Below are 26,866 nucleotides of genomic sequence, written 5' to 3'. Positions count from 1 at the left end.
CCTCACTCGCCCCTTTCTGATGTCGATCTGGCATCAGCACAGCAATGCTCTCGACTGCAGCAGCCTGACACGAATATGGGCTCTTCCCTGCCGTGCCAAGCGGATGCTGCAGCCCAGGAAAACAGCAAGTCTCAAGTCCACTCACTTGGACTAAACACAGAGTAATGCTAGTTTTTAAAGCAGCCAGCTTATATAAAAATTCAAATTATTGCTAGTGATGCAGCAGCGTAAAAGACTTGTGCTAATGTACTGAGGGACCAAATACAAGCCTTTGTGCTTCATTTTCCTTCTCAAGGGTAGCAAGAGTATTTCATCATTGCTACATGGCTTGACTGCTGCTTGTGAAATGCTCTGAGATCTCACGAGCGCAACTATCTTATTTTATAATCAAAACCATGCTGTACAGTATGGCATAACGGCACTAAAATCTGCGTTTGCAGTACGCTTGCTTTGGTCTGTTGTGTGAAATCAGTAGACGGACGCACATTTTCCAGCTGCATCAGGGTGTTACTGGGGAGGGGCTCCCGCCACGCTCCCCCGCAGCACCTCTCGAGGTTGTTCCTCATTTCAAACAAATGCATGCATTTTGTTATATACCTGGAAGAACAGAGTTCAAACTCTCATCAAAAAGGACTACATCTGTATCCCACCACATCTGTCAAATCAAGCCCATAAAATGGTAATTCAAGAATACATAATTGTCACTGGTTCTTACCCATATATGGCTTTGTGCCAGCAATGGTGGTGACTTGTATTTCTTTAGTCAGCATCGTGGCAATATTGAAATCAGTGATGTGCACGTGTCCTGAAAGACAGAGGTTAATGTGTAACTTGATTTGCTTTAATTTCACACGAGAAACAGCTTTGAATCGGAAACTTAAAGTAAAATACTCTATGGAAAGGAGTTTCCAGGAAAAACATATTCTGGTGGGAGAACTGAGAGAAAATATTTCAGCTTGCAGGCTGCTTACAGATGTATCTTGTTACATCAGCTATCCCCTTATTTACCCTTTGGGGAGCAAAAAAATGGAGTTCTCTGAGAAGTCATTTAATGATGATTGCTTTGAGTCTTCCTGAAGAGAACTGAACTTTTGCCACAGAAAAAATTCCACTATGTTTTTTTGGGGAAAAAAAAAAATCCTTGGTATTTTTGGCTTTCTAGCTGCTTGCCCTTTGGGGTTCCCAGGTACTAAGCACTCTCCATTTTCCTCTGTAGAGGATGTCTCCAGAATGGAACAAAATACCTCTGGCAGCAAGCAAAAGACCCTTGTGCAAGAAATTCAAACATCATGAAAACCCTCTTGGGGGTAGGAATGGCTTCTGCTATCACTGCTACAACATGCACAACTGCTGCCTGCAGACTGAAAAGGAAATAAGAGGTGGATGTGATTTGCAGGGATGAGAAAGGAAATGCTTCCACCTAGCTCTTGCCTGCTCTTTTACTTGCACTTTTTTTTTGCAAGCACTTTATTATTCCTTATTCACTAAACTCCTATCAGTGAGCAGGCCAATCATGTACAGCAGTACAGGTGATCGATACAAGGCTGGCTTCACTGAAGGGAATTTCTTTGAAACTTGTGGGTTAGTTCAGCTTAATTCTTCTGATTAAATGCTGGCAGTCTTTTCTTCTTCCTGACCTTGTGCATCTTCTCCTAAGGCACTGAACTTGCTCATCCCTGACAGAAGTGGGCTCATTATGAAAAGCATCAGGTGTTTTGTATGTTGTGTTTTGCAGACTCATCACCCTCCTCTGCAATAACAGGGTGACTCAATTGCTGTTGTTTACTCTAAGCACAGACATCGAATTGAAGTGGCTTTCTACTGATGGAGATGCTATGACAATACTTTCCTCAGTCATTAGCTTCAACAGCTAGAAATTCACTGCTGCTTTAGTTCATGAGTTAAAGTAGAATAAGATCACCTTTATATGTCTAAAAGTTGATGCTTTGGCAATGAACTCCTGTTGTCTTGTCTGAATGCTATGAAACATTTAAGTAAATTTTTACAATTGTGCCTATATATCTGTTACATGAGAACATTGATACAAGTTTGCCTGCTGCCAATATCCGATCTAGCTGGGAAAATCTGGGGAATAAAAGTAGAATTTGTGATTTCACCTAAAAATACTGTATCACATCCATGTTCCTGCCTGTGTCTCTTCAACGACACGTGAAGTGTGTAAAGCATAGGAGCCTCCTGCCCGCACCCCGTATCAGGGGTGGCCAGTGTGCAGAATGCACCCTGGAGCACGCGCACCCAAACTGCGTGTCCTGCAGCTCGGCAGGACGGCTGGACGTGGGTGTACAGGAGACAGGCCAGGAGCGGATCAGAACTGGTGGAAGCACGCGGCCCGCCATGCTTTATGCAAACCCGGGCACATTCAGTGTTCGGGCTGTAACTTTCCAGCGACAAGGACCACCTCTTTCCAGGGACAAGGACCACCTCTTTGTTAGGCACTGGCTCCTGCCTTGAACCGAGCCCTGGTCCATACACCTCCCGACACTACTGCTAGGCACACAGACCGGGCAGACACGACGCTTATCCAGAAGGCCCTGGGATCGCGCCGCAACCACTTAACTCCCACCGCCATGTCAGCATCTGGCGAGGATGAATAAATCCTTCAGCCCCTCCCCATGAAGCTATCACCCAGCTTTTCGGCAATTTCATAGCCCGCCATCAGACAGCCTCAGGCGGGGAAAGGGCAGGTACAGCTCAGCAGGACAGCGACCTGCTCGCAGCCCCATTCAGGTGGGCCCTGTCTCCGCACCTATGGGCTCTCTGGGCTGCGAGTCCCACCGAGACACAGATTTCCTTATCGAATCTGCGGTGCTTGTCAGGCTTGAGTTTGGAGGAAGAAAGGAAAACTTGAGGCCCCTCTGGCGAGCCATGGGCACTGCTGGGAGAGCGTGAGCGAGGTGTCAGAGCTCGCCTCTCACACGGTACCCGACTGATCTGTCAAGAGCACATGTCCCTCCTTGCTGCTTACACTGCTTTACAAAATCAGCCGGGCCCTCTCTTCTTCAGCCTGCCCACTAAAGAACGGGCGTCAAATCGCTGGGGAGCACTTGAGAGAAAAAGATGACATACAACTGTCTTGTCTGGATATGTCCCCTACGTCCTTGCATTGTTTTTTCTTTCATTTCTAGCTCTCATTCCATTTTGTGGGGAGCTGTTTTCATAAATATGAATCATAAAGACTTATCAAGAATTTGATATTCCAAGCACAAACGTGCCTTTCTCTGGATGCATCTTTTAAATGATTCACTTCAAATAAATAACAAGTTTTATAAACTAGCCCACCTGGGAAATCACCAAATCAAGCCAATGAGGCTGAGGAAGAAGGCTCCGGATGGTACGACGAGGCTGAACAGCGACGGCAGCATTACAGGATGGGGTGGACTGGGCAACCAGGGATGGCAGCTACTGGTAACCAAGAGGGATGCGCTGGGCGTTGCTGCTGGGCTTTAGGGTCAAACTTTAAGGCTCATGTTTTCCTGATTGCTCAGCATCTCTAACTGCAGCCAATTTCGAAACAGCACAGCCAGAACTGTGCTCCACACCTCGTCCTTCCTAAAGCTCATCCTGTCTGCCTGAAATTGGCACTTTCAGATCAAGCCTTTGGTTCTGCATTAAGGCAAAGAATTTTCTTATTTTATTCAGCACCTCTGTTACTACATAATTCCTTCACCCTTCTAGAGCACCTTTTGTGCAAAAAATATAAGGCTTCTGCAGATTCAACTAAGATAACGTTTTAAAGAATATGAAATTAGAGACATTAGGAGCTGTGGAGTATGGAGGCTTTTGGACAGACCGTGCTGTAACTTTCTTATCTGAGATGAGAGAGCAAATGGGCTATGCGTGCAGTGCCTGCATTGGCATGAACCCATTTTAGCACTGCCCTCGAGAACCTTTCGGCAGTGGTACAAGAAATAATACTGAGCAAAGCCATTACAGGGCTCTTGCAAAAAACCTCTCAGTTTTACTTGAGATAAAACTGAGCTTTTCTTCAATTTTATTAGACAAATGACCTGGCCAAAAACTCCTGATGAATTAGTCACAATTCCTGGAAACTGCCATCTGTTATATTCTTTTATTCCCAGGTGAGCTGTGCTGTCCTTGAGCCAAATCAATAGACTTATCATTAAAGGAGGAAATCACTTTGTGTTTGGAATGACTGTTGAAGGTGGTCATCTGCTGAGGAATTTTTCATTGTGGGACCTGATCCCAATCTCTGATATTGAACAACTGCTTTATTTATTGCACAGAAAGACATTTGCCTGATATTCCACTTTATTTATGGCTCACTTGAATTTCTTAGCTGAAATTGATACGGTAATACAGAATGTTACTGACCAGGGTGACAGAGGCAAACACACGAGGTGTGTGTCAAGTTCATGACAGTCAGCAGCAGGACAACACATTTCAACGTGCGGCATCATGAGAGGAATTTGTACTATCAAAAACTTGAACCAGCTTCCTACACAAAGATCAGATGACGTGCACAAGGGCTCCTGCAGCCTCGTCAGTGACTAACACCAGCAAAAAGGGTGCTGCTGTTTGTAACAGACATGGGTGCCTTTCGATATGTAAATCTGACAGGGTGAAGGAGTCACAGCTGGAAAGGTACTTCACAGCTGGGAAGGAAGATGGGCCAACAGGCAGGGTTAGGGGGCAAGAAGAGTCTAAAAAATGAAGGACTGAAGTGTGATTGCCGAAGGTCTTCAGGTGCTTCATACTCTCAGGGGACTGGTCTTAATCAAGAACATTATGAAATATTGATGTTAGCAAATAGCATGTATTTTGTGATCACAGTTGTGAAAGCCTGGTGAAGGGAGAGAAGAGAGAATGGGGAGCTGCAGCTCCGTTCACATGGGGAAAGAGATACTGAAAACCAAGCACAATCTACTAGGCTAAATATAGATAAACATGCTACAATAACAGTTGCTCTGGGGACAAGAAAAAATTGAACTGTGTGCACAAAGCTTTCTCTATGCATGAGAGGACACACCTTTGCTGCCATGGATGAAGAAAAGAAATACTACAAGTCACAGTCAGAAGGACACTGAAGTCAAGGGTACACCCACAGAAAATAACTCTGAAACCTCTGCAACAGACAGTTAAAACATCACAGTGAGCAGAGAATAGGCTCAAAAATCAACCTAAATTGCAGTGTCATTATAGAAGTTTGCAGGTTACGTCCTGCTGAGCTGAATGCAACTGCAGAGACAAGCAGAGCTTTTTCCCCTGTTTTTTCCCTCTTTGGGGAATGCTGACCTACATTTCCATGGCTCTAGTGCTCCCAGCTCCCTCTCGGGTGGCTGTGTCACCCCAGTCCTACGGGGCGCAGAGGTTCTTGGAAGATGGTGACAGGTCACCCCAGAGTGTCCGCTGGTGAGGACTGACCGAACGCAGCCCCGCACCAGCACCACACAACGCTGGCTGGGAGGGCAGTCCTGGAGCCACGGCAGTGCCGGGAGCCCGGCCCTGGCTGGCCGAGCTGGTCCACGGTGCATCGGCGGACACTGGTGGGATGGAGGAGGGAGGACAGGTCTCTGCATCGGTCTGTGCACGGGGCAACAGCAGGAGAAGTACCGCGTGAGGCAGGAGAGAGGCTACTGCACTTGGAGGCAGAAGCAGCTTTGCTGACAGCTCCTAAATAAATAATTAGCTAGCACTTTGAAATTAGAGGTCATATGCAAAACGGGTAGAGTCTGGGCTCGGGTGCTGCCAGGCAACCCTAGTCACACACAAGAGCCACGGTGATTCCTCAGGAGCTTCAGCATCTCTATTACAGCCTCTGAAGTGATAATGAATTCAGATACGCCTTGTCCCTGCACTGACTTTTTCTCTTCGAGTGCCTTGCTGTAGTTGCTAATGAAGATTTCTCACAACAAGCCAGTTACATGGATTTTCAAAAAAATATGAAATGACAAAGTGTTTTTCTAATGACTTAAAAGCCAATAAATATCAGACAACTCTTCATGGTGAGAGCTTTGCCAAGACAAAAAAAAAAAAAAGTGTCTCGAGAGTAATGCAAGAATATAGTTAGAGTTTCGCCTGAGAAAAAGACTAAAGAAAAAATGATAGCAACATCTATAATATACCCAGCCCCAAATCCTCTTCGGAGCTCCCTCCCAATGTCAAATGCTCAAGGAAAAAGAAAATACCTGAATGAAGATTATCTATTCAACCATAATTCATTCTGTTTGTGAGCATACATTACACACAGCCTGCAATTACATGAGCATTTCCATTCAAATGGTTAAATTTTGAGTAAGTTTTAAGCAAGAGCCAAGAAGGTCTTAAAATAAGGTCTGCTAGGCAACTGACCACAAGCAGCACAAAATGTATCGTCCCTCCCGATGCCTTCTAGGGACACCATTAGGTCAGTCAGTCAGAGGAGGTGTTGGTTAAACACTAAGGCATCCCCAGAAATACGGCAGCATCACAGGGTGCCCAGCACCCTGAAGGTACAAGACTCTGCCCCTCAAAAAGCAAAAGACAGCAACCAAAGCACGAAAGGATGGTCCTGTTCCTAACTGAACTGAGGGAGAGAAAGCAACACAAAATGAGGAAAACAGCAAGCACCTAAACTTTAACTTGGATGTCCTGTTTCTGACTCTGCTTTTATGCACGTGCACAACTGCAAAGCAACTGGCACTTACCATGCTCATCCAGTAAAATGTTGTCAGGCTTGATGTCTCTAAGAAAAAAGGCAGAGAAGGGGAGACAGCCATTAGCCTAGAACAGCGACCTGAAACATGGCTGCAGACACTTTAGGAAAGCCCAGCTCTGGAGGGACACACTTCCAGAGGCATCATGCCCTAGAAGGTGTCTTTGCTGGGGCTCTTCAGCTCTGATGTTCCTGCAGGGTTTGATTTAGACATAAGAGAATGACTAATCAAACAACAAAAGCAGAAATGGTGGTACAGGGCTATGGCTGTGAAGGGTGCTGTGGTTTGGACTAGCAGCACTCAGGTAGTCCACCTACAACGTTAGAGCTTCTTTTTACCTTCTTCCTCCTTTTACTTCTTAATCTGTTTCAATACTATATTGAGAGCTGGTCCCCATGTACTCAGTAAAAATAAAACGATTTTAACATCTTTGTTCGAGAAACAAATGGGTTCCCCAGAGGTTTTGTTCCTGAATAAAAACAAAACAAAACAAAATAAAATAATAATACCTATAGCAATGCTGTAGGGAAATGCTTTCCGTTGAAGGGAGAAAACGTACACCTGATACAGCCACTGTATCCACCTGAGTGACTTTACAAGACATTACCTGGTTTTAATGAGCTCATTACACCAGTCCCCATTCACCCGCTATCAGCCTGAGCCAGGCACCGGGCAATTTAATGCCCCATAAGGAGACTGCCACATACACAAGGCAGGCACACGTGCAATAACCCTGTACTGTCCTGATGCTTCCCACCAGGCCCAGGGGTTCAAAGTGAAGAAATGAGCAGGTTTAGGATTTTATCTTTAAAAATGCAGTCACTAAGATAAAGTTTGAATTCACCTAGCCACCTGGAATCAAGACAAGACAATATATCTAATTATCATGTAATAGCCTACAGTTTTCTGGCATCTTCTCACCCAAACTACTTCCAGTGGGTTCTAAATACCAGCTGCCTTCCTTGTGCCATCCCCCATCCCACAGGTAAGCACAGGGACAGGCGTCTTTATCAAAAGACTACGGGGCGGCTTCAGGTAAGCGGCTGGTTTTCCCCGTAAGCGCAGCAAAACTGTGCCACAGGTTAGAGCCAAACAGTCCAGGTGGTCAGAAGCACTGTATTTGATAGCGAAAAATGGTGATGTCACACTGGGTATTTTTGAGAAAACACTAATTTAAGCAAAAACTTTAAGAAATGTTTCAGCAAAAAGAGTTTGAAAAAAAATGTATTCTTTGAATCCCTTGATACAAAAATATTTTCAAAGTTTTGAAATGAACCATAAAGACAGGTTTTCATTTCTCATCCAGTTTTCAACCTTTTTTTAATTTTTTATTTTTTTATTTCCACTGGGGCCTTTTCTGATCTCACTCGGTCTGGTGTGCAGCCTATGGAATTACACCAGCACAGTGAGATCATTCCCAAGATGCAAACAATGAACAGGGATAATTTTGTTTATTGATTGTTTGTATATTTATTTTTTTATAAACTGGTTATACTATTTCCTAGCCTGAAAAAATTAACAGTTATTTCCCACTCTTCTACATGTAGGTGGGAAATAATTCCAGCCATCGGTCTGTTTGCTGTCTCTGCACAGCTTTGTTCAGACGAAAGAAGCAATCGCTTGCCTGTCTCCTGATGTTCCCAGTTACAGATGTTGCAGTGTAATTGACTCAGCTGAGTCACTTTATCAATCTAATGCTGTCCCACTGGGTTACAGTGTTAATTAAACAACTTGCATTCCAGTGTTAATTAAATAACTTGCAAATTTTACAGACTGCCATACATGTCATGTTGTACTCTATTCACCTTAAACACATATAGCTGCTTGAAATACACATTCCAGCCTAAACTTCAGCTTCTCTCACCTATATTTACAAACAACCCTCTGGGAAATCCCAGGAGTTTTGCCCTTCGGCTGTCCTCCTCGTACCTGCCCTTACGCTGCAGCCGTGGCGGGACGCCAGCCCACCCCTCGGCGATGCTGATGGCCACGCGATGCCGACGGCCACGCGACTGCAGGGACACGGCTCAGAACGGGGACCGCAGGCCCCCGGGCACCCCGTGCTCCCGTAGCTATCACGTCTTTCATCATTACGAGGGACACTCTCCTTCTCATGCAGACTCGTTCTTACAGCATCGAATCGTGAAGAACCTCTAGCCCCTTAGTCCTATAAACACTACTACTAATTGTAATACGTTACTAATAGAGAAGGATTTCTTCCCTGTGCTTCCCTTACGCCTGTGCCCCACTCAGTTTGTTCAGGCCAAGCCAACAGCGTGAGGATTTACCCCAGGACAGAGGCAGCCGAGTCTGCGTTTCACGATGTTTAATTCATGCTCATCCATTATTTGGTGCCGGTGAGCAGGTGCCGGGCGGAGAGAGCCAGCGCAATGCCCCCGTCACCGCACACCGGCTTCGTGTCCCAGACCACAGCAGTGCCCGCTGGAGCCTGAACGGGGCAGCCGGGATGGCCTGCCTGCCAAGATCAGGTGCATCAGAGTAGAAAACTATGCAGGTAGAAAACAAAACAAGCAGCATGAAAGATGAGACTCCTGAGAAAGTGGGAGCTATCCCCAAGGAGGTCTGGCTCCAACCGCAGCAGAGCAAAACCTCTCTGGTGCTCGGGGGCTCTCCACAGCTGCGGAAGGCATGCTACGGGCACGCCAAGCGTCAGCCTTTCTGCTTTCACATCTTAGAAATGGCAGCCAAACGCTACGGACATGAACAAGCGTTAATCTTCATCAGCCCTTCAACAGCGTGTTCCTTCCCCTACTAACAACCAGGATCATTTCAATTTTAAATTTTGTACCATGCTTTATTTTTACACCTCACAAGAATGCCCTTCTGGAGTGATATTTATAAATGAGATAATCTTCTCCTCGCCTTTATTAACCCTCTGCTAGTCCCTCCCTGTTCATAGCCCCTGTTAGCAGCTACTAAGTGAAAACCCTTGGACCCCCAAGGTTTGCATTGCCCAGTACACCAGTAGGAAACAGCGGCACGTCTGTCTGTCCAGAGCCAAACCCTGCCTCTCCAACCAAGGAAAAGCTCTACCTCCTCTGTTATTTTGCAGGTCTTCAAATGTGTGGGAAGAGCTCAAATATTTTTTCACAGGCCATGAAAAATCTTGGTGGTCAAAAAGAAACTCTCACCACTTCTAGAAAGGGATTTAACCTCATACAGAAAAAAGCTGTGTTTGGCCCCATTCCTTGTCTTTCAGCGCAGTACAGGGAGGGGAGCAAAAGGGAGACACCTTCGAGTGTGACAGCAGGGGAATTCTGAATGCTGACGCCTACCCTCCCTGGAGCAGGATGGATATTAATGAGCTACAGCTAATTAAACCTCTTAGAGACATCTTTTTGCAGGATCAGCAAACAAATCAAATATGCTATATCATAGCTATCCCAGAGGGAGAAATAAGACGCTCTCTGTTGTATATAAAATGCTTTTCTCTGTGAAGCCTAGTGTTTTACATAAAAGCAAACGTATGTGGGAGAATATTTTGTTTAGCTCTTAAGCTTCTATTTGCCCTTTCACGTCAAAGAGGAACCAGTCTGCCCCTACTGCGGTCTACGAGCATCAGTCCACCTACGAGGTCCCCAGCTGACCTGTGGATGATGTGCCTGCTCTGGAGATAGTCAAGGGCCAGCACCAGCTCACAGATGAAGAGTTTCACAGTGCCTTCTTGGAACCGCACATTTTGTTGGAGATGGTAACGCAGGTCCCCTCCAAGCAGCAGGTCTACAACCATAAACATATCTTCTTCATCCTGGAACGAGTACCTAAAATGGCATAAGCATGGTTCAAGGATGATAATATGGAAAAAAGACAGGTTATAAAGGGACTTATGGTACCTCTGGGAATACTCATCATTTCTTGGAACTTTTCCCCTTGGGAAATAATAATTTCATGATCTTTCCATGCTCTGTTTCCCGCTGCGACTAAACTCTTATTGTCATACCTGACATGACAATAATTTAGCTTCAGATCCATAAGAGTCAGAGCAGCTTATATGAACAGCTACCAGCAGGCCCACTAGAAGAACAGGAACCCAATGTTTTTATGTCGAACTTGTTACTATCAGCCACTTCAAAAACAAAGCCACATCCAAATCTCCCCAAACCCATTACTCTAATGCAGCTTGCTGCTAATTTCCTCCCGCTAAGGGTTGTGAAGGGAGGTGGACAGGAGTCTGGCAGGCGGGCACAGCTCTCAGGCATGTTTATCATGGGATACGAATGGCAGTGACTGACAGCACAGACCAGAAAGGGCCCAGGAGGTGTGGACCACGCATTTTTATTTCGGGGAGGACCTCATACTAACGCGTGTTTATTGCTTGCTTCCTGAATCGCCGGGCAGCATGCACCAGCTTCGTTTGCTCACCAGTTAACAGCTGGTGCCAGCGGCTAAGAGCTACGGAAATGCTTCCACTTAGGACGCGTGAGGAGGGAGATGGCACCGCTGCCACCCACTGCCTGCCCTCAGGAGAGGCTGGCCACAGGCAGCCACTAAAACCCCTGCCACTTCGACTATGGAGTGGTGCAGCTCCAGAAATCGCCCGTGTCACGTCTGCACTGGCACTCTGAAAATCGTCCGTAAAGCCTACGCTGCCCCAGCCAACACTCGCGTACATGAGATCCCTCCAAGGCATTTTGGAGGATCCCTTCACTTGCTGCGAAGTCCCAGCTGGCCGAGCAATCGGTAACTCAATACAGCAGTGGAAATCCAGCTTGGAGCTCTGGATAAATGCTGTCTGTTGCCCTTGGGGTTCACACTCAGCTCTTCAAGATGGACATTTCGTCTTCTCTGAGCACCCAAGGGAACTGACCGTAAGAGCAACGTAGAGAGGAGCCCTAAACCAGCATGCACAGCCCTGCCCAGACTCACAGCCAGTACACTGCACACCGGAGGCACTCGTAACCGGGCTCTGGTTCTCCTGGCAGCAGCCTGTTAATAAAACCATTTGCTCAACACAACAGGGGATGCAGCTGCTATCTGCTGTTCCTCCTTAAGTGACCTCATTTGATGCAACTGTTTCCCAAGTGTCCCTTTGAGACAGTCTAACAGTCAGCTATGAGCTTTTTTCCTCATGGATTTTTTCTTACCAACACACCAGCTTCCTGATGTGATGAGCAGCAGCACGAACCAGAATGTTATTCCACACAAAGCTTGTAGTCTGTGTATCATTCAGAGTGCAGGAAAGCTAAAGGCTAAACCCGAGGCCAGGGATGACGTGATAAGAACAGAAGTAGGGAAACTCGGATGATTTGCTCTGTACAGGTCTATGCATACACATATGCTGTTTAGTTTTCAGCTGCTGAGTGAGTTTTGCCTGGAACTGCTTGTTCAAGTAGGAAAGCAAAGTTTGGAGGTATGTCCAAAGCTCTGGGAGGTCTAGATGCATGGTTCTCATTCATACCCTAGTTAGAACGACACTGAATGGCAATACCATCAAAATCATGAGAGTCCACCTAACAGCACTCAAGTTACAGGAGATTTCAAAAAGGAACACAAAGTTATTCAAAGATTTGTGATCTTCAATGTGTTTTAGCCTCATTTTTTGTGTTTAGCATTGATAAGTTCTACCTCATTCTAAAAATAAATCCAATATCCAATAAATGTAATTACCCACCACCCCAGAGGAATCCTACTACCGGCTGTTGGCCTCTGCATCATGCGGTGTATGAGACTACACCACTTAAAATGTTACTGGTGTCCTAATAAAATTAACCTGGCAGACTCTAACAGTAATAGTCTTATTGAAAATTCCGTTCTACTGCCCCACTGCAGGAAAACATGCTGAATCAAACGAAGGGGGAAGAATTAGTGCGTCTTTTATCACTCAGCTCGTCAATCCCATTGCTAATGGTTGAAAAAGGACTATAACCAGAGGTTATAGCGTAGGTTGCATTTATCAGGTACTCTTAAAGGAAAGAGACTCTTTTATGTACACATTTCCCCAATAGATATATGGGTTTCTGCAATAAAATTTGAATGGTATTATTTTTCTGTCAGTAAATTCAATGATAAATTGCTCTTATCTTTGCTGATTAGCATCAATTCAGTCAAATATCAATAAGGTATTAAGGCAGGCTATTTAAAGTACAAAATACACCACAAAATCAGAATCGGGAGGTGATGAGAAGAAAGCACTGCCAAGGGAAACCCTGCGAGCAGAGCACTGCTTGGCTATCGATCCCATGCTGTTATTGTGCGGTCCTGGGAGCTGCTGTCTGTTGCAAAAGAGCACTATTAAATAAAACTGGGTTATGGTAACGAGCAATACCTGCCTAGGAAGAAACCACAATGGAACACATGAATAAACTCTCTTGTGCTTGTCTGGGGGGACAAGGGAGATATAACTTCTTCTTTAATTAAACAAGATTCCCCTGCAACCGGAGCCCCGGTCAGTGGAACAGATGAGGAGCCCCACCTCCAACAAAGAACCATGGGACCGGTCCACGGTGCACGCGCGCGCGTTCTCCAGAGCAATCACAGGCAACCACTGCCACTCGCCCTGCAGACAGCGCCTCGGGCAGCCCACCCGCCGCCAGCGAGACACACGTGCCTGGCTCGGCGGGCAGCACGATGCCCGTCGTGCTGCGGATGGCAACACACCAGCTGCTCCCGAAACTGGCTGGCAGCAGCAAAGTGGGCCAGCCTGGTCTTAAAGACGTCTCTAACTGACAACGCTGACTTCGCCAGTAAGCAAAGGAGCAATATCTTACCATAAGTTAACTAAGAAGGGGTGTTCCAGGCCCTGCATAATCTGCAGCTCCTTGAAAACATTTTTCACTTCATTACGCTCCACGCACTTTTGTTTATTCATGTATTTCATGGCATACATCTTCTTGGTGTCATTCTTTTGCACAACGCAGACCTAAGTGAGCAAATCAAGGGATAAATCAGAGATGATTTGTCAGCAAATTTAGGCAGGTAAAACACAGTCACACGAGCGTTCTCCAGTGGCTTTAGCAAAGTCCACACTGCCAAGTCACAGCTCCATGCACTGACGTTGCAACACAGGACATCGCCAGTAAATCTCTCCCCCAGTTTTCAGTCAAAGAAGAAATTTTGCTGGGGGGAAGGTGAGGGGAAGGAATTTATCACCACAAAGACAGGAGATGATAAGGAATCGCACACGAGTCAACATTTTATTTAATAGCACTAACTAATCTTGGTCATGTCTGTCCCTCCCACATCAGTTACTGTTTGGAAGAGTCCTTTCCACCACAGAACTACAGGTTAGAAACTGGGGAGCAGCACCTGATCTCCCCCTTCTTGATAAGTTCCATTCAGCTCACAATGAACCTTGGGCTTTGTTTGAGGGGTATTGGGGTTTGAATTTTAACCTTTCTTATAGTTATATTTAATCAAATCTAGAAAGAAACATTGCTTCAATGAAAGGCTCGGAGTTTGTAAGAGCGCAAAACAAAAACAGACTGGTTTTTCAGATTTGTTTCCACAACAGTTTATGAACTTGGGATGAATTTGCAAAGTTTCAGTCAACCTTTTTTGTTTCGTCACCACATAAATCTCTTTGTCTAGAGATTTTTGTCACACTCTGCACCTAAGGCACACCCCATTTCTGGCATGAGCGTGCCTTTACGTGAAGGGGCAAATGACCTTCTAGAATTCTGACAGCATATACAAGTGGGGAAACCATAACAGCATAAAAATAAAAAGTATGACCGTAACGTGATGCTTAATAACAAACACTGTGTTTCACAGAGAAATAGCCTCTTAAAAAAATTGCCAGGCCTTTCATGTTGATTGTAGTTCTTTAATAAAGATGCATCATGATGTTCAGTGTTGATTTGCTGGGAAATCTTAGAAAATGCTTATCCAGAAACATAATGAAATTCAGCTCATTTGATTTATCAGTTTCTCATTTTAATCTCCTGTAATATAATTTGTGGCTACGGAATGGATGAGGAATCAAGCTCTGATTCCTTCTTGATTACCAGGAGTTGAAACTCAGGTCAAAGCTCATTCACAATGCAGGGGTTTATTTCTTCACTCTCATGTGAGCCTCTAATTTGCCCATTTCTCAACCAGTCACATTTCCAGCTGTCCAAATGGTAATTAGTTCACAAAATACTTACTTTTCCGAAGCTGCCCTTCCCAATAGCTCGCAAAATTTCAAAATGGTCGAAGGTGACTGCAAGAAAGAGCAAACATTCAAATATTAAATGGTTGAGCACATGCTTGAAGATATTACATTATTTCTACTTTTTCTCCATAAGAGCTGAGAAAAACGAGGGATACCCTAGCAACTTTCTGCTGCTTTTGGAGATTTAGGTGCTGTTTAAAACTTGGTGTTTAACAGGCTTTTTTTCTTTGCAGCTCAGCTCCAAAGGCAAGTTCCCTCGGTCAGCCTTTGTCAATGGCAGATCAGGCAAGGAACCGTCAAGTGAATGTTTAACAGGCAGGGCAGAGTGAAAACATGAAAGCCTCATCTTGTTCCTGCTGAAACCAAATGAAAACAAGTTTAGTCCATCAAACATTTATACCATGTGAAGACGTAAATGGGCAGCTGGATCTTCGTATCCTTGTGGTATTCTAGACAACCATTCGATGACTGTGCAAGATAAACACAGCAACCCTGGATGCAAGCTTCACCACCACTCAGCATCCAGAACGGCTGTTTCTGCTCAGAAGGGAAACAGAAGAGCAGCAGCTTTGCAGACCGTGCCTTGAAACAGGGAGGGAGGAAGGTGAACATGCATTTCACTTCACCTTCTGGCCGCCAGCTGGAGATGGAGCTGGGAGGCGGACATCTGCACAGCAAGGGAGAATGTTTTGTAAGTGCTAATCTGAAGGACACTACATATCAAGTGTTTCTGATCAGCCAGGATGAAGCTGCCTGTGCTTCATCTCAGGCAATAAACAGATCCAGAGAAACAGCAAATCAAATTACCGTACAGCAAACACAGATTAACTGTACTGGGTTCAAACCCTGCTGCTGATTGCTGGATAAGGCACCATAGCAACGATTACCGAGTTGAATGCTCTGAATCCTGCTAACGCTTCTCCAAGAGGCTGGTGCAGCAGCGCTGTGCCCAGCAGCCGCCAGCTGAGGGAAGGTCACGCTCAGGGATCCGCTCCTTAACCGGCCACTGCTGGCCGAACCAAACCGCGCTGAGATGCTCATTCAAGGCATCGGAGAAAGGCCTCTGATATAGATTTATAATAACTCAGCAGCTTTAATTACTGTGACCCCTGGAACTGAGGGATACCACCAATGTGATGGGCTTGAAATCACAGCGTTCATTGGCCTCGGGCCCCTCTTGTTTCCCTGCTGGCAGAAGGGGCCGGACCCTGCGGCTGGAGCCAGGGCTGCCGGCAGCCAGCGCGGGGCTGCGAGGGAGGGCTGTCCCGCGCGCAGGGACCACGGGAACCTGCGAACACCGAGTCCACCTCTGCCTTGCACGCCCTGCAGCACCCTCCATTCCCTGCTGAGGCCGACCGCCACCAGCTAGTTTAATGACCATCTCAGAAGGCAACCGGCCGTGCTGCTCTCCGTGCCGGTGTCCAGGTCTCGCGGGAAGGTTCGGCTCTCAGAAACACCCGTCCTTTGTACCCCCCAACCTCCCAGGAGGTCTGCCTTGGGGCTACTACCATCATTATCCTATATTAGCACAAACAGCGGGGTGTTCTGCCACCAGACAAGATTTCACACCACCTCCAGCACTTTGCTAAACAAGAGGAAAACCTCAAGGCCTCTTTCCCTTTCAGCTTCAAGCGAAATGAGAATGAAAGCACTTGCTGTACAAAGAAACACGGCTATGCCTGCGCTTGTCTGCTGACAGCGGCCTCAGGCACCCACAGGTGCCTTTCCAGCCGCACTCTGCAGCTCCAGGCTGCGAAACCCCAGGCTGGGCTGTGCTACCAAAGCTGACCTGGTGCTCGCCGCAGGCTGCCGATGGGGTCTTTCCGAGGCGCAGGCTCTAAGTGGATGTCTTACATGAAAACTCTGCCTGGTAGCTCCATCGGGTGCCACTGGTGTTGCCCTCTCAGGCTGACCTGAAATACTGCAGTTACGTTCGCACCATCCCTGAGCTGACAGCTCTGAGCGTGCCGACCCCCCCGGCCCCCTCGCTCTGCCATGGCCCACCACTCCAGCTCCAGCAGAACTGGAGGACTGGGCTGCAGCCCGCTCCAGTCTTCCCAGACAACTCTTTCTGTAACAGAGAGCTCGGAGGTACTCGGGCTCTGGCTGTGCCAGGCGCTAAAGCCAGTACTGGACCCACGCACCAAGCGTCCGGTCATCTGGGGAGTGAACAGGCACAGTCAGTTTGAAGTCTTTTTTCACAGAAACACTGGCATATTAGCAACTTCTGCTGCAGGCTACCAAGCTCTGTGCTTTCTGACACCACAGGTTGTCTTGAAAAGTGCAGCTCGCAACATAATTGTCATCTGCTGCTTTCTTCATTAACTGAACTGAACGGCACAGAAACCAAGAGGCGTTTGTCCCCAAAGCTTTTTATCAGATGAGATTGCCAGCAAGGAAGCTGTTGTTAATCACTCTGCCACAGCAACAGACGAATCCTCCTCATTACAGACTTGCACACAATACCAGTCAGAAATACACCCATTTTCCTTGGGACACGTCCTGCCTCTAAGCTAACACCAGGATAACAGGACAGACACTTATTAGATCCTTGCTACCACACAACCATAGGGAAGTGTACTCATATTTTGCTAGTGGATTTTTTTTTTTTTTTTAAACATAATGCATGTATTTTCCAAAGAAATTAACCAGGCAGACTGGGTTTCATTCAACATAAACATGATGCACGAGGGTCACCAAACTGCCTCAGCCATACGATCCACTGAGCCTGCCCAAACTTCCTCCAAAAAACAGGCTGAAAACAGCCACTGCGTACCTGGCCAAGAGTGTAACACCCATTCTCAGAATAATTTTTTAAAACAGGCACACTAAATTAAAAAATTTGTCCTTTTCATTGCCATTATGTTTTCATGTAGGATGCCACAATCTAACGAAAGCAAAGTTTATGGTTTCCAGCTATAGCGCTTGGAAAAGAGACCAGCTTTTAGGCACAGAAGCCCTTTTTCAAACCTGGAACAACAGCTGCAAATATCAGAGCTAAATACAAGTTGATAATGACTGAGTTTAACTAGATCTGTTTACCAGTTAGACCCTCTGAGAGAAGGGTAGTGGATACCTGCAGAATAAAAACGGAGAGTGAAGATGCTTATCACCTGCAGGGAAAAATGAGAGGGGAAAGAAACCCTCTGTGCCCGCTATGGAGAGAGGTCAGCTGCAGGAGCTACGTGCCGTACAACACAGCCCACGACTGCGGGGAGAGGGGCGTCTCAGGTGCGAGGCGCTGGGACCCCACACGGGGCTCTGCAAGAGCGGGGCAGACCACGAAACGCAGAGGTCCAGCCAGACATTAACATCTGGAACAGCTGCAAATCCAGAGGAGTTAAGGCAGCAGCCAGATTTTGCATGTTAACACCCTCTATCTCTATTGTCTTTTAATAGGAATGCTTTCATGAACATGTTAACACCCTCTGCCTCCTTGTCTTTTAATATGAATGTTTTCATTAACATTCTAAACACGGGTCTATAACTGAGCTGGTCATAAGAAAGCTAAATTGAATACTTTTTATTTAAGACTCTCAAACTAGGTACGATCACATTTTAGCCTCTCTCTGTTTTAGCTTTCCTACCATCCCCAATTTTTACAGTGAGCCAATCCAGAGTCTCACTTCCAAAGAAAGAGTACTGAAATTTGTGGTGTCTAAATCAGGAACCAAACACATGCTCTTCATCCTGAATCCACATCTACAGATTTGACAAGCCTCATTTCACTGCCTGATGGCATCTAAAACAATGAAAAAGCCAAAGCATTTGCCCTTCAGAGAGAAAATTCATGTGATATGCCAACTCAGACAAATTATGTTTAAGAGATGCCAAGGAAGATAATACAATTGCTATAAAGAAGCAACTGAAGCATAAGCATGAAATACCATTTTGAAAGCAGGGGTTGTATTTCTAAACCCAGGTTCAAGGAACAATATTTAGATAAAAAAATACAGAACCTAACCAGCCAGGAAAAATATCCTTATCAGAGACAAGTCAACCCTGCCAAAGCCCCGAGACTCCATCTGCCAAGTGGACATCAATGTTTTGGGGGGCTCAGGCCCTCCCATCCCTGTTGCCCACCCCAGTACAGCTACCACTACACTCCACAGTCTGTTATGACTTGTCTTCCTTTTGTCACTGTAATTTCCCCCATTTTCATTGTATTCCCTCCCTCCCTTCCTTCTCTGCTCTGCAGCCGCAGGAAAACAAGTGCTACCACAGGATCAGGAATGATAATGCAAGTCCCTCCGTATCGGGGAGCTGAACTCAGCGCAGTTCCAGGCAGAGGAACAAAGATACGTCTAATGCTATTCTCAGTCCGGGGGCAACGTAAAGACAGAACAGCTGATGGTGGGCTAGAGAGGAGACTGGCCAAGGACCACAGAATGATGTATGTCCATCTCACCCAGCCGTTGTCCTCACGTACTATTTCTGCTTTATCTTCCAACAAATGTGACCAGCTGGGAAGAATATCTGGCTGCCATCCGCCGGGATGCTTTCCACACCCTTTTGCCCAGAAGCAGCACAAACAAAATCCGGCTTTTAACATGGTGTCATCCTGACTACATCGGGAGTTGAGATCACCTTGCAGCACTGAACCTTCTGTCTGGTTATTACATTTTCTTTTCATCTCACTAGCTTATTATCCACCACTGTGCCTACTCAGAGGAAATGCTGAGAGAAAAATAATACTGTCATCCCACTTCAGCTGAAGGCAAACAAAGCCCCTTTGAGAAGTCCATCTTAAAAAAAAATTTTAAAAAAATCATGGTCCCACAGAAAATAATCAAATTATAGCAACAGCAATTTGGAAAAATATGCAAGAGGCGTTATGACTATGTATGCATATCAAAGGACGACGGGAGCCCGAGCGAGGCGTGAGCCCTACTGCGTGCCGCCTGTCTCTGCGGGGCAGAAGGTGGTCCACGCTCCATGGAGCGAACGGCCGAGCTGTGGGAGGAGAAGGGAGCCCACTGCTGAAGAACAGAGGCACAGGAAGGTGAGGTAATTTGCCCACAGCTAGTCAGAAAACTATGGCACAATATAAATCCAGATGTTTTCACCCTCGAGTCAGCTCTTTAACAACTCTGTTTTGCAAAAGGTTTCACCTTGTTGCAACTGCCTGAGTATTCTTCAAGACTTCTTTTTTATTTTTAAGCAAATTGAGAGGTAACGAGAGAAATGAAATCACTGAACGTTACAGCATGGTTCTCTGAGAAGCAGACCCAATTCTTGGGTGCAACGGCAAAATGCTCGATAGACCGGGATGTTTCCTGCTCCCGCCTCCCCCGGCAGTGGGTGCCAGCAACGCGCCCAGTGAGCAGCATCTGGCAGGCAACTGCCCGACCAGGGGATGCAGCAGCAGCACTGAACTGCCAGAGGTGAAATTCGGGCTGTGAAGAATCAGGTGCCTTCCTGGCACCGGAGCACTTACACCGCTCACGCTATCGCTGTTTATATTTACGCAGGTCCCAGAGGAAAAGTCGCTCTATGGCACAGCCAAAGAGGTGGGATGGCTCTCCACCGGCCGCAGCCCAGTGAAGTGACCTGCCGGTGTCACGGAGCAGAAGAGCTGTTGTGCTGCTTCCTGCTGTACCCAGCAGCTCTTAATTCATTTCAATTTTAATTGAAATCAGAATAAGGACAAGATTGTGACATCTAAGGTGATACAGTCTCTGGTCACAAATTTGCCAAGATAATGGAAAAGTTAATAGGGGACATCCCCATTTCAGCTGGGTTTCTCTCCCCCCAGTATATTAAAATATGACTAATTAGAGAAAAAATGTGCTACCACTTTTTAAATTTGGGCAGGGCCACGAAAGCACAACTGCACCGGTCCGGACACTGCATCTGGGTGCAAGGGTGACCCCTGAGCCTACTGAAACTCAACAGATCAACACTGAACCCCTCAAGATGGTCAGGACTGGGCCTTTCCCTTGACTTGCCAGCACGACACACAAACGCACTGAGCACGGGGTATGGCATTTCACACTGGGGAAGCCCAGTGGCCTTTGCCACAGAGCTAATGGGGGCTTCACGTGCTGTCAGGTTTTGTTTGCTGAAACCAAGCCCCTTCCAAGCACAGAACTGGCTCTCATAAGAAATCACCTGTGCGAGAAGATTTACTGCCCCAAGGACAGTCACCCTGCACAGGTCACTGCATTGCTTGGGGTGTTACTTATTTCTCAGTCACAGGAGCTGCTACCGCACGAAGCATGTCGAACCCAGAGAAAGACTCAGCAGAGAGACCAGCCACCCCAAGGGAAATTTAATTTGTTACAGTGAGTCTCACATATCACCCCAAGGAAGGTGATCAGGAATGTGAAAAGTACTAGTCATCCTGAGCTAGCACAAGTAGTTATTTATGAGAGATGCCAATACTGAGCATTTAGATCCATCAGGAATAAAATCTCCAGGAAAACCTCACAGCAGGGATTTCTTTTGCACTAAAGTAACTGGAAAAAAATATGAAAAACAAAGAAAAATCGCAAGCAGTTGCCTTAATAATTTGGGAACCACAGCCAGTTTAGCCAAACAGCCACAGACACGCAGCTGGCATTGCGGGCGCAGCAGCGCAGAGTGCGAGGACGGAGCGATTCACCGGCTCCCTTTGTGCCTGGAGGGCGACAGCAGTGAACGCAGACCCCAAAGTGCGAAATCTTCTCTGCGGGATGACAAACCGAGGCGCACAGGGAAGGGCCGGATCACAGCAGGGTGGTTCGGGACAGCGAGGGGAACACGCTGCTGCGCAGAATGACTTTTCCCTTCCCCAAGCAGCCGCGTGCATCGGCAGCTGCGCAGGGAGACCGAACAGCGGGATGGCCACAGCCCAGGGCAGGAGGCTTTCGTGCCACGAGCACTAACGGCGCTGCGCTACTTGGGATATAATCACTGCATTTCCAGAATGAAAGCACATTCCTCCTTGAGACCTCTTTCCTCAAGGAGCTAAGTGAGAAAGACCAGAATTTGGCCAATGTCCCCTCCTTTTCCCCTTACGTCCCCAGTAATCAGGATTACATCCTCCCTGACTGGAGTTGTTCTCTTTGGAACAGCAGTTTATGAGTTATCTAGGTTCTCATATATTTTACTTTTATTTCTATGTATTTGTATTTAACTACATATGCATTTTATTATTGTACCTAGGTGAAAGCCCATATGGCAGTTAGCAAGCTGACTCATGCAACAGGACATACATTTATGGAACAATCTTTTAATGACTGTCTCTATAACCTTGGCAGCATAGTGACACTGGCCTGCAATACTGCTCTCAGCAATGTATTCTCCTTTTCCAGCCAACCAAGCCCGCATGCTGGTCTCCCAGTGCCAATGGGCAGAGCTGCCCAGTTGGGCAGGCACCAGGAACCTCCACCTCTGCTGCTGCTGACTGGGTCTCTCTCGGTGGTCCTCTCACCAAGACCAAAGTGGGGATGGGAACATGCATCGCGCTAGCTATCTTCCCATCACACTTCATACCAGTCCTCCTTGTGCTGTGATCTCCAGAACAAACCTCCCCTGCCTCCAGAACAGCAGCAGTCCTTCCCTGCCTTCGAAGTGCCTCGCAGTGTCCCAGAGACATCTCAAAACCAAACCTCTGCCAAGTTATTCTCCCAGTGCCCAGCTGCAGAGAGGGGAGGCGAAAGGACCACCTGACCACAGCTCTGCAGAGACCAAAGGCACGCTGCTGCCGCCGACCTTGACGCACCTTTGCTTAACCAAGGCATCCGGGTGTTTGCAACCCCAGCACGGGAAGTGGCAGCGACTCTCAGGGTCACAGTCTCTGCACCGGTGGACTTTGCAGTCCCAGACAACAACTAGGAAAAGCTCTTACCATCTTCGTTTTCATCGGAGGGTGGTGACTTGCTGGAGGCGTTTGCTCCCATGGTGTGTTCAGCCCCGGCTCAGCTCTCTCCACTTCTCTCAGTTACGTTACCACCCTCGAACCCGGTGCCTCCAGGACGGTGTCACCCACGGGTCACTCCCAGCAGACGTGGGCAATGTTCTGCTGGTGCATCCTGGAGGAGGCAGGAGGCAAAAATTCACCATCATTCAGGATTAAGAAGCATTTTGCAGCTTGCAAATGTCTCACTGGAGGTTCACTGCTCTGGAGACAAAACAGAGTATCAGGAAAAAAGCACATTATATTGGGTTTCTCTAGTAAACTCCATTAACATCATAACCTTGTAACCTCGACCAGGACTGCTGCCTGCTAAAGAAAGTGTAGAAACAGACTAACAGACCAAAAGATCTGAGGATCTGGCTCATGTTTGCTGCATCATCCAACACATTATATTTTGTAGCTTCAATGACGACTGATTGTAGTGAGGTCAGTATCCAAAATAAATGGACACAGTGACTTGGCTAGATAAAATCAGAAAGGCACTTTTGACTACTAAGGTCACGTGGAAGTGTAAAAGCTATATAAGAAGAAATTCAAAGTGTCAACCTTTTGATTTAAGCTGTTACAGAAGTCTTTCACTCGGGACAAAATCATACCTTTTTTTTTTTAAATGAAAAGATTTCATGGAAAATCAAGGTGTAGTTACCATTCAGTTTCTTCAAAAAAATTTTTGATATGAACTATGAACAAAAAAGAAAACCTTCTGATTTATGGTTCTGTGCTGGCTGCAGTGGCTGGTTTTCCTCTTACACTGCGGAAGGACAGGTCTGTTCATTAGCAGACAACGCAGGTTTTAATTTTCCAATTCTCCCCCGAACACGTACATGTATACTGGAGCATATGATTCTGTATAGTTCAGTGACACTCAAGATAGCTTGAACGATCTTATATGGGTACAGCCGCCATTTTATTTTTAAAGCATTTACACGCAAAGCACCTTTATATGCTTATTTTGGTACTGACATCCCTGTGAAATACACATTTATTTCTTGTTGGAAGTACAAAGCCCTAAAAGAATAAAATGAGGGAGTAACAGTGCAGCACAATCTGGACTTTGTCCAACCTGGAGTGTTCTCCAGGGCATTCGTATTTTCATTGAATGTTTAAGGATGCAATGCAGCCTTACTAATTTTTCTCAGATCTACACTCTGGAAACACAGCTACTGAGTAGCTTCACTTTTTTACTTTAAAGTAACAAAATCATGCTATTGAAGCACAGAAGGGAGGAATCATAAAAACAATTTTGGAGAAAAGAGAATTACTGGGAGAGTCTTGGGAACTGAGACTGCCATGGGATGCTGTGGGTTCCCCGCACCAGCACACTCAGCTCCTTCTCTCCAGCTAACTTTATCTCCACCACTCAGCCCAGAACTCAGCTCTAACCTCACGCCCTGGGTCAGGACGATTACCTTAAAGCAAGGGCCAAAGCCTGCCTGAAGTTTAAAAGCAACCCGTGTATTTGGGTGTCTCCCTGAACTGGGCTGCAGTGAGGTAAAATTCAGCCCCAATATGACAATCCTGGGAATCCAACTGTGGATCACACTGCCAAAGCGATGTATGGCTGACTGCAATGGTATCCACCCTCCCCACGTCAGCTGGAGTTGAGAGGTCTCCCAGCACTCCCCAGTCTCTCCCAGCACTACCAAGAGGCATCCAGAACAGATCAGAGGCAGCTCACAAGGCACCCTCTCTCCAAGGTGTTTTACAGTCTCAACGGCAACCCACCCACGCTGCTGCTGTGGTTCACGCAGGTCTCACTACTCCCAGCAAAGAGCAGGGGAGTTTGCATTTCTCAAAAGGCCAAAAAACCCCAGTGCAAACTATTAAAAACCTAAAATCTTGATTTCTCATCTCAGAGAACTGAAACAAGATCCAACAATAAAACAAATGAAGCAGCAAATGTTTGCAGTCCCTATCAGTGCCTCTGAAGGGAACAGATCGAGCCTTCAGTCTGAAACAAAGCCACACCAGCACCTCTTTTCAAGCCCCAAAACTTCTCTTCAGAGTAAAAATAGACCTTCAGATGTAATAGCCATAAATCAGGTTTGCATACTGATGCTTGTACATCCCAGTGATCTTACTGGTGTCAACCAAGGTCAGCTGCTCAAGGAAATTTTCTTGTATAGGAGTCTGTAGCTTAATTTATTTTTGACAATACGTCAATACATAAAAGCTATGAGGAAGGAGCACAGGTATTCCTTGAAGTTAAGCTAGTCTGAGTAACAATTACTAGGATTTGTATCTTTATAAAGTGTACGCAGGGTATGGCAATGATACATCTTTTCCTGTTTCACACTGCAAAGTCGCAAAATTGTTAAAATCATTACTTTCCCTCAGGCCAAGACGACTAATGCTTCCACGTTAACATCATGCTTGGTCGGACCACGCGTTGTTCCACGAGCAGCGTGGCAGCAGCTCCGCTCCTCAGTGGCCCCGGGGTCTCGTCAGCCAGTCTGGCAGCCCCAGCAGGAATTTTACAGGCATGACAAAGAAGCTGCTTGGGAATGCCCAGGCTCCCACCTCCAGAGACAGGCAGCACACCGTCACATTGCCAAGCATGTTTTATCCTCAACAGATAAATGTAAAACTAAAGCAAAGCAGAGGAAATGTAACCACTTGAGTGCCATCGCCAGGGTTTTACACTCGCGCTGCAAGCAGGCCATGCTCTCTAATGAGGAAAAGAGCTCAGCAGGACTAAGGAAAGGGTTAGATGTTTATACAAAAGGCCAGCAGCTAGTTGCATTGTTAGAATTATCACTGATGGGCGACTACCCAGCTTCCTCGGAAGAGGACCGCTGACTCAGAGGGGTTCACAAATAATGTCTCTTCCCACCTCTTCATCGCTTAAGTACTGCTTAGGGGTGGGGTGCCGCTGCTGCTCTGTAGAACAACTGAAACCGGGCAGTAAGACAGCAATACATGACATTGTCCTATCACTTTTGTCCCAGAGAAACTAAAGATTATTCTGAACTCCTCCGCAGCCACAACGAAGTTCAGGAAGGACGAGAGCAGGCACTATCGGTGTCACCTTCGGTTCTCGCCCCGCGGGAGCCCTTCCTCCGGCAGCGTGGCCATGCGACTTCCCAGCCTGAAAACGCTCACCCTTCTGCAGGCGCCGACGAAGTTACCGCCTGCAAACCCCACATACTCCCAGCCGCCGCCGGCAGTAAGCAAGCCCCCCCCGCCCCGGGCCGCGGGGGAAGCGGATCAACACGGGGCTGATGCAGACCCCGCTCTGCAGAGCACACCCGAAGAAGGCACCTACCTCGGGGAGGGGAGGGGACCCAGCAGCCGCCGGGCCCGGGCGGCAACAACCTGCGGCGGCGGCCGGGAGGAGAGGAGCCCGGGCGCCGCGGAGCCGCGGCAGCCGGAGGAGCGGAGCAGCGGGAGGAGCCGGAGCAGCGGGAGGAGCCCAGGGGCCGGAGCGGCCGGAGGAGCGGAGCCGGGCGCCCCGCGGGTTGCCCGGCCGGGGCAGCCGCGCCCGGCGGGGGCTCCCCCTCGGCGGCCGCGGGAGGCGCCTGCGGCAGCGCGGGCGAAGGCACACGCGTGGGGACGCGCCCCGCACAGGCTGCCGCACCCACGGGGGACGCCGCGCGGCGAGGAGGGTGCCCCCGGTCCCGCCGGCAGCCGCCCCCGGCGGCAGGAGCAGCCGCGGCCCACGGTGCCCGCCCGCCGCTCCCCGGGTCAGCGCCTCAGCGGCGCTGTGGCATCTGCTGCGGCCGGGGGAAGGACGAGCTTTTCTGGTCACCCCACCGCGATGGAAACCCTTCTGCCGTTTGGAGATGTGCTCCCGAACGGCTCCCCCTCTGCTGCGGGCCAGGCTGGAGTTCCTTCCTGCTTCTTAGCTCATGTCAGGCCGTAGATTTTTATTGCTTTTGATAAGGGAGGGGTCAGGCTCTGCCCTGGGTACCCCAGATGCACCCTGTCTCAGAGCAAGGAGTCACCCTCTTCTGGAAGGGGTCACTCCCACAGGGCGCTGAGCACTCTGCCTCCAGCCCAGCTAATAATTCCCTAACTCTAATCACTGCCAGCCTCCCTGCCTTCGGGGGCACAGCTCACACCCTGGAGTAAAGCAAGGTCCCGCCTGAGCACGGCCCCAGTTACTCTGCTCTTTGTAAGGCTGGGTCCCAGTGGGCACGCCGTCTCCTCTGTTCTGATGCATTCCTACTTGAAAGGATC

At 47.5% G+C, this 26,866-nt stretch overlaps 1 protein-coding gene across 1 annotated transcript in view; it reads right to left on the bottom strand.

The window, feature by feature from the left end:
* Positions 1-22,670, bottom strand: part of STK32A (serine/threonine kinase 32A) — a 31,308-nt gene extending 8,638 nt beyond the window's left edge. The window contains exons 1-6 of the mRNA XM_050905445.1: positions 22,619-22,670; positions 14,780-14,835; positions 13,403-13,554; positions 10,283-10,456; positions 6,666-6,703; positions 716-805 (exon numbers count right to left, since the gene is read on the bottom strand). Coding sequence (XP_050761402.1) covers positions 716-805; positions 6,666-6,703; positions 10,283-10,456; positions 13,403-13,554; positions 14,780-14,835; positions 22,619-22,670 — 562 coding nt within the window. The remainder of the gene's footprint in view (positions 1-715; positions 806-6,665; positions 6,704-10,282; positions 10,457-13,402; positions 13,555-14,779; positions 14,836-22,618) is intronic.
* Positions 22,671-26,866: the final 4,196 nt, after the last annotated feature.

Source organism: Gymnogyps californianus, chromosome 14 (genome assembly GCF_018139145.2).
Source record: "Gymnogyps californianus isolate 813 chromosome 14, ASM1813914v2, whole genome shotgun sequence".
Taxonomy (NCBI): domain Eukaryota; kingdom Metazoa; phylum Chordata; class Aves; order Accipitriformes; family Cathartidae; genus Gymnogyps; species Gymnogyps californianus.
This window is presented reverse-complemented; position numbering and strand designations above follow the sequence as displayed.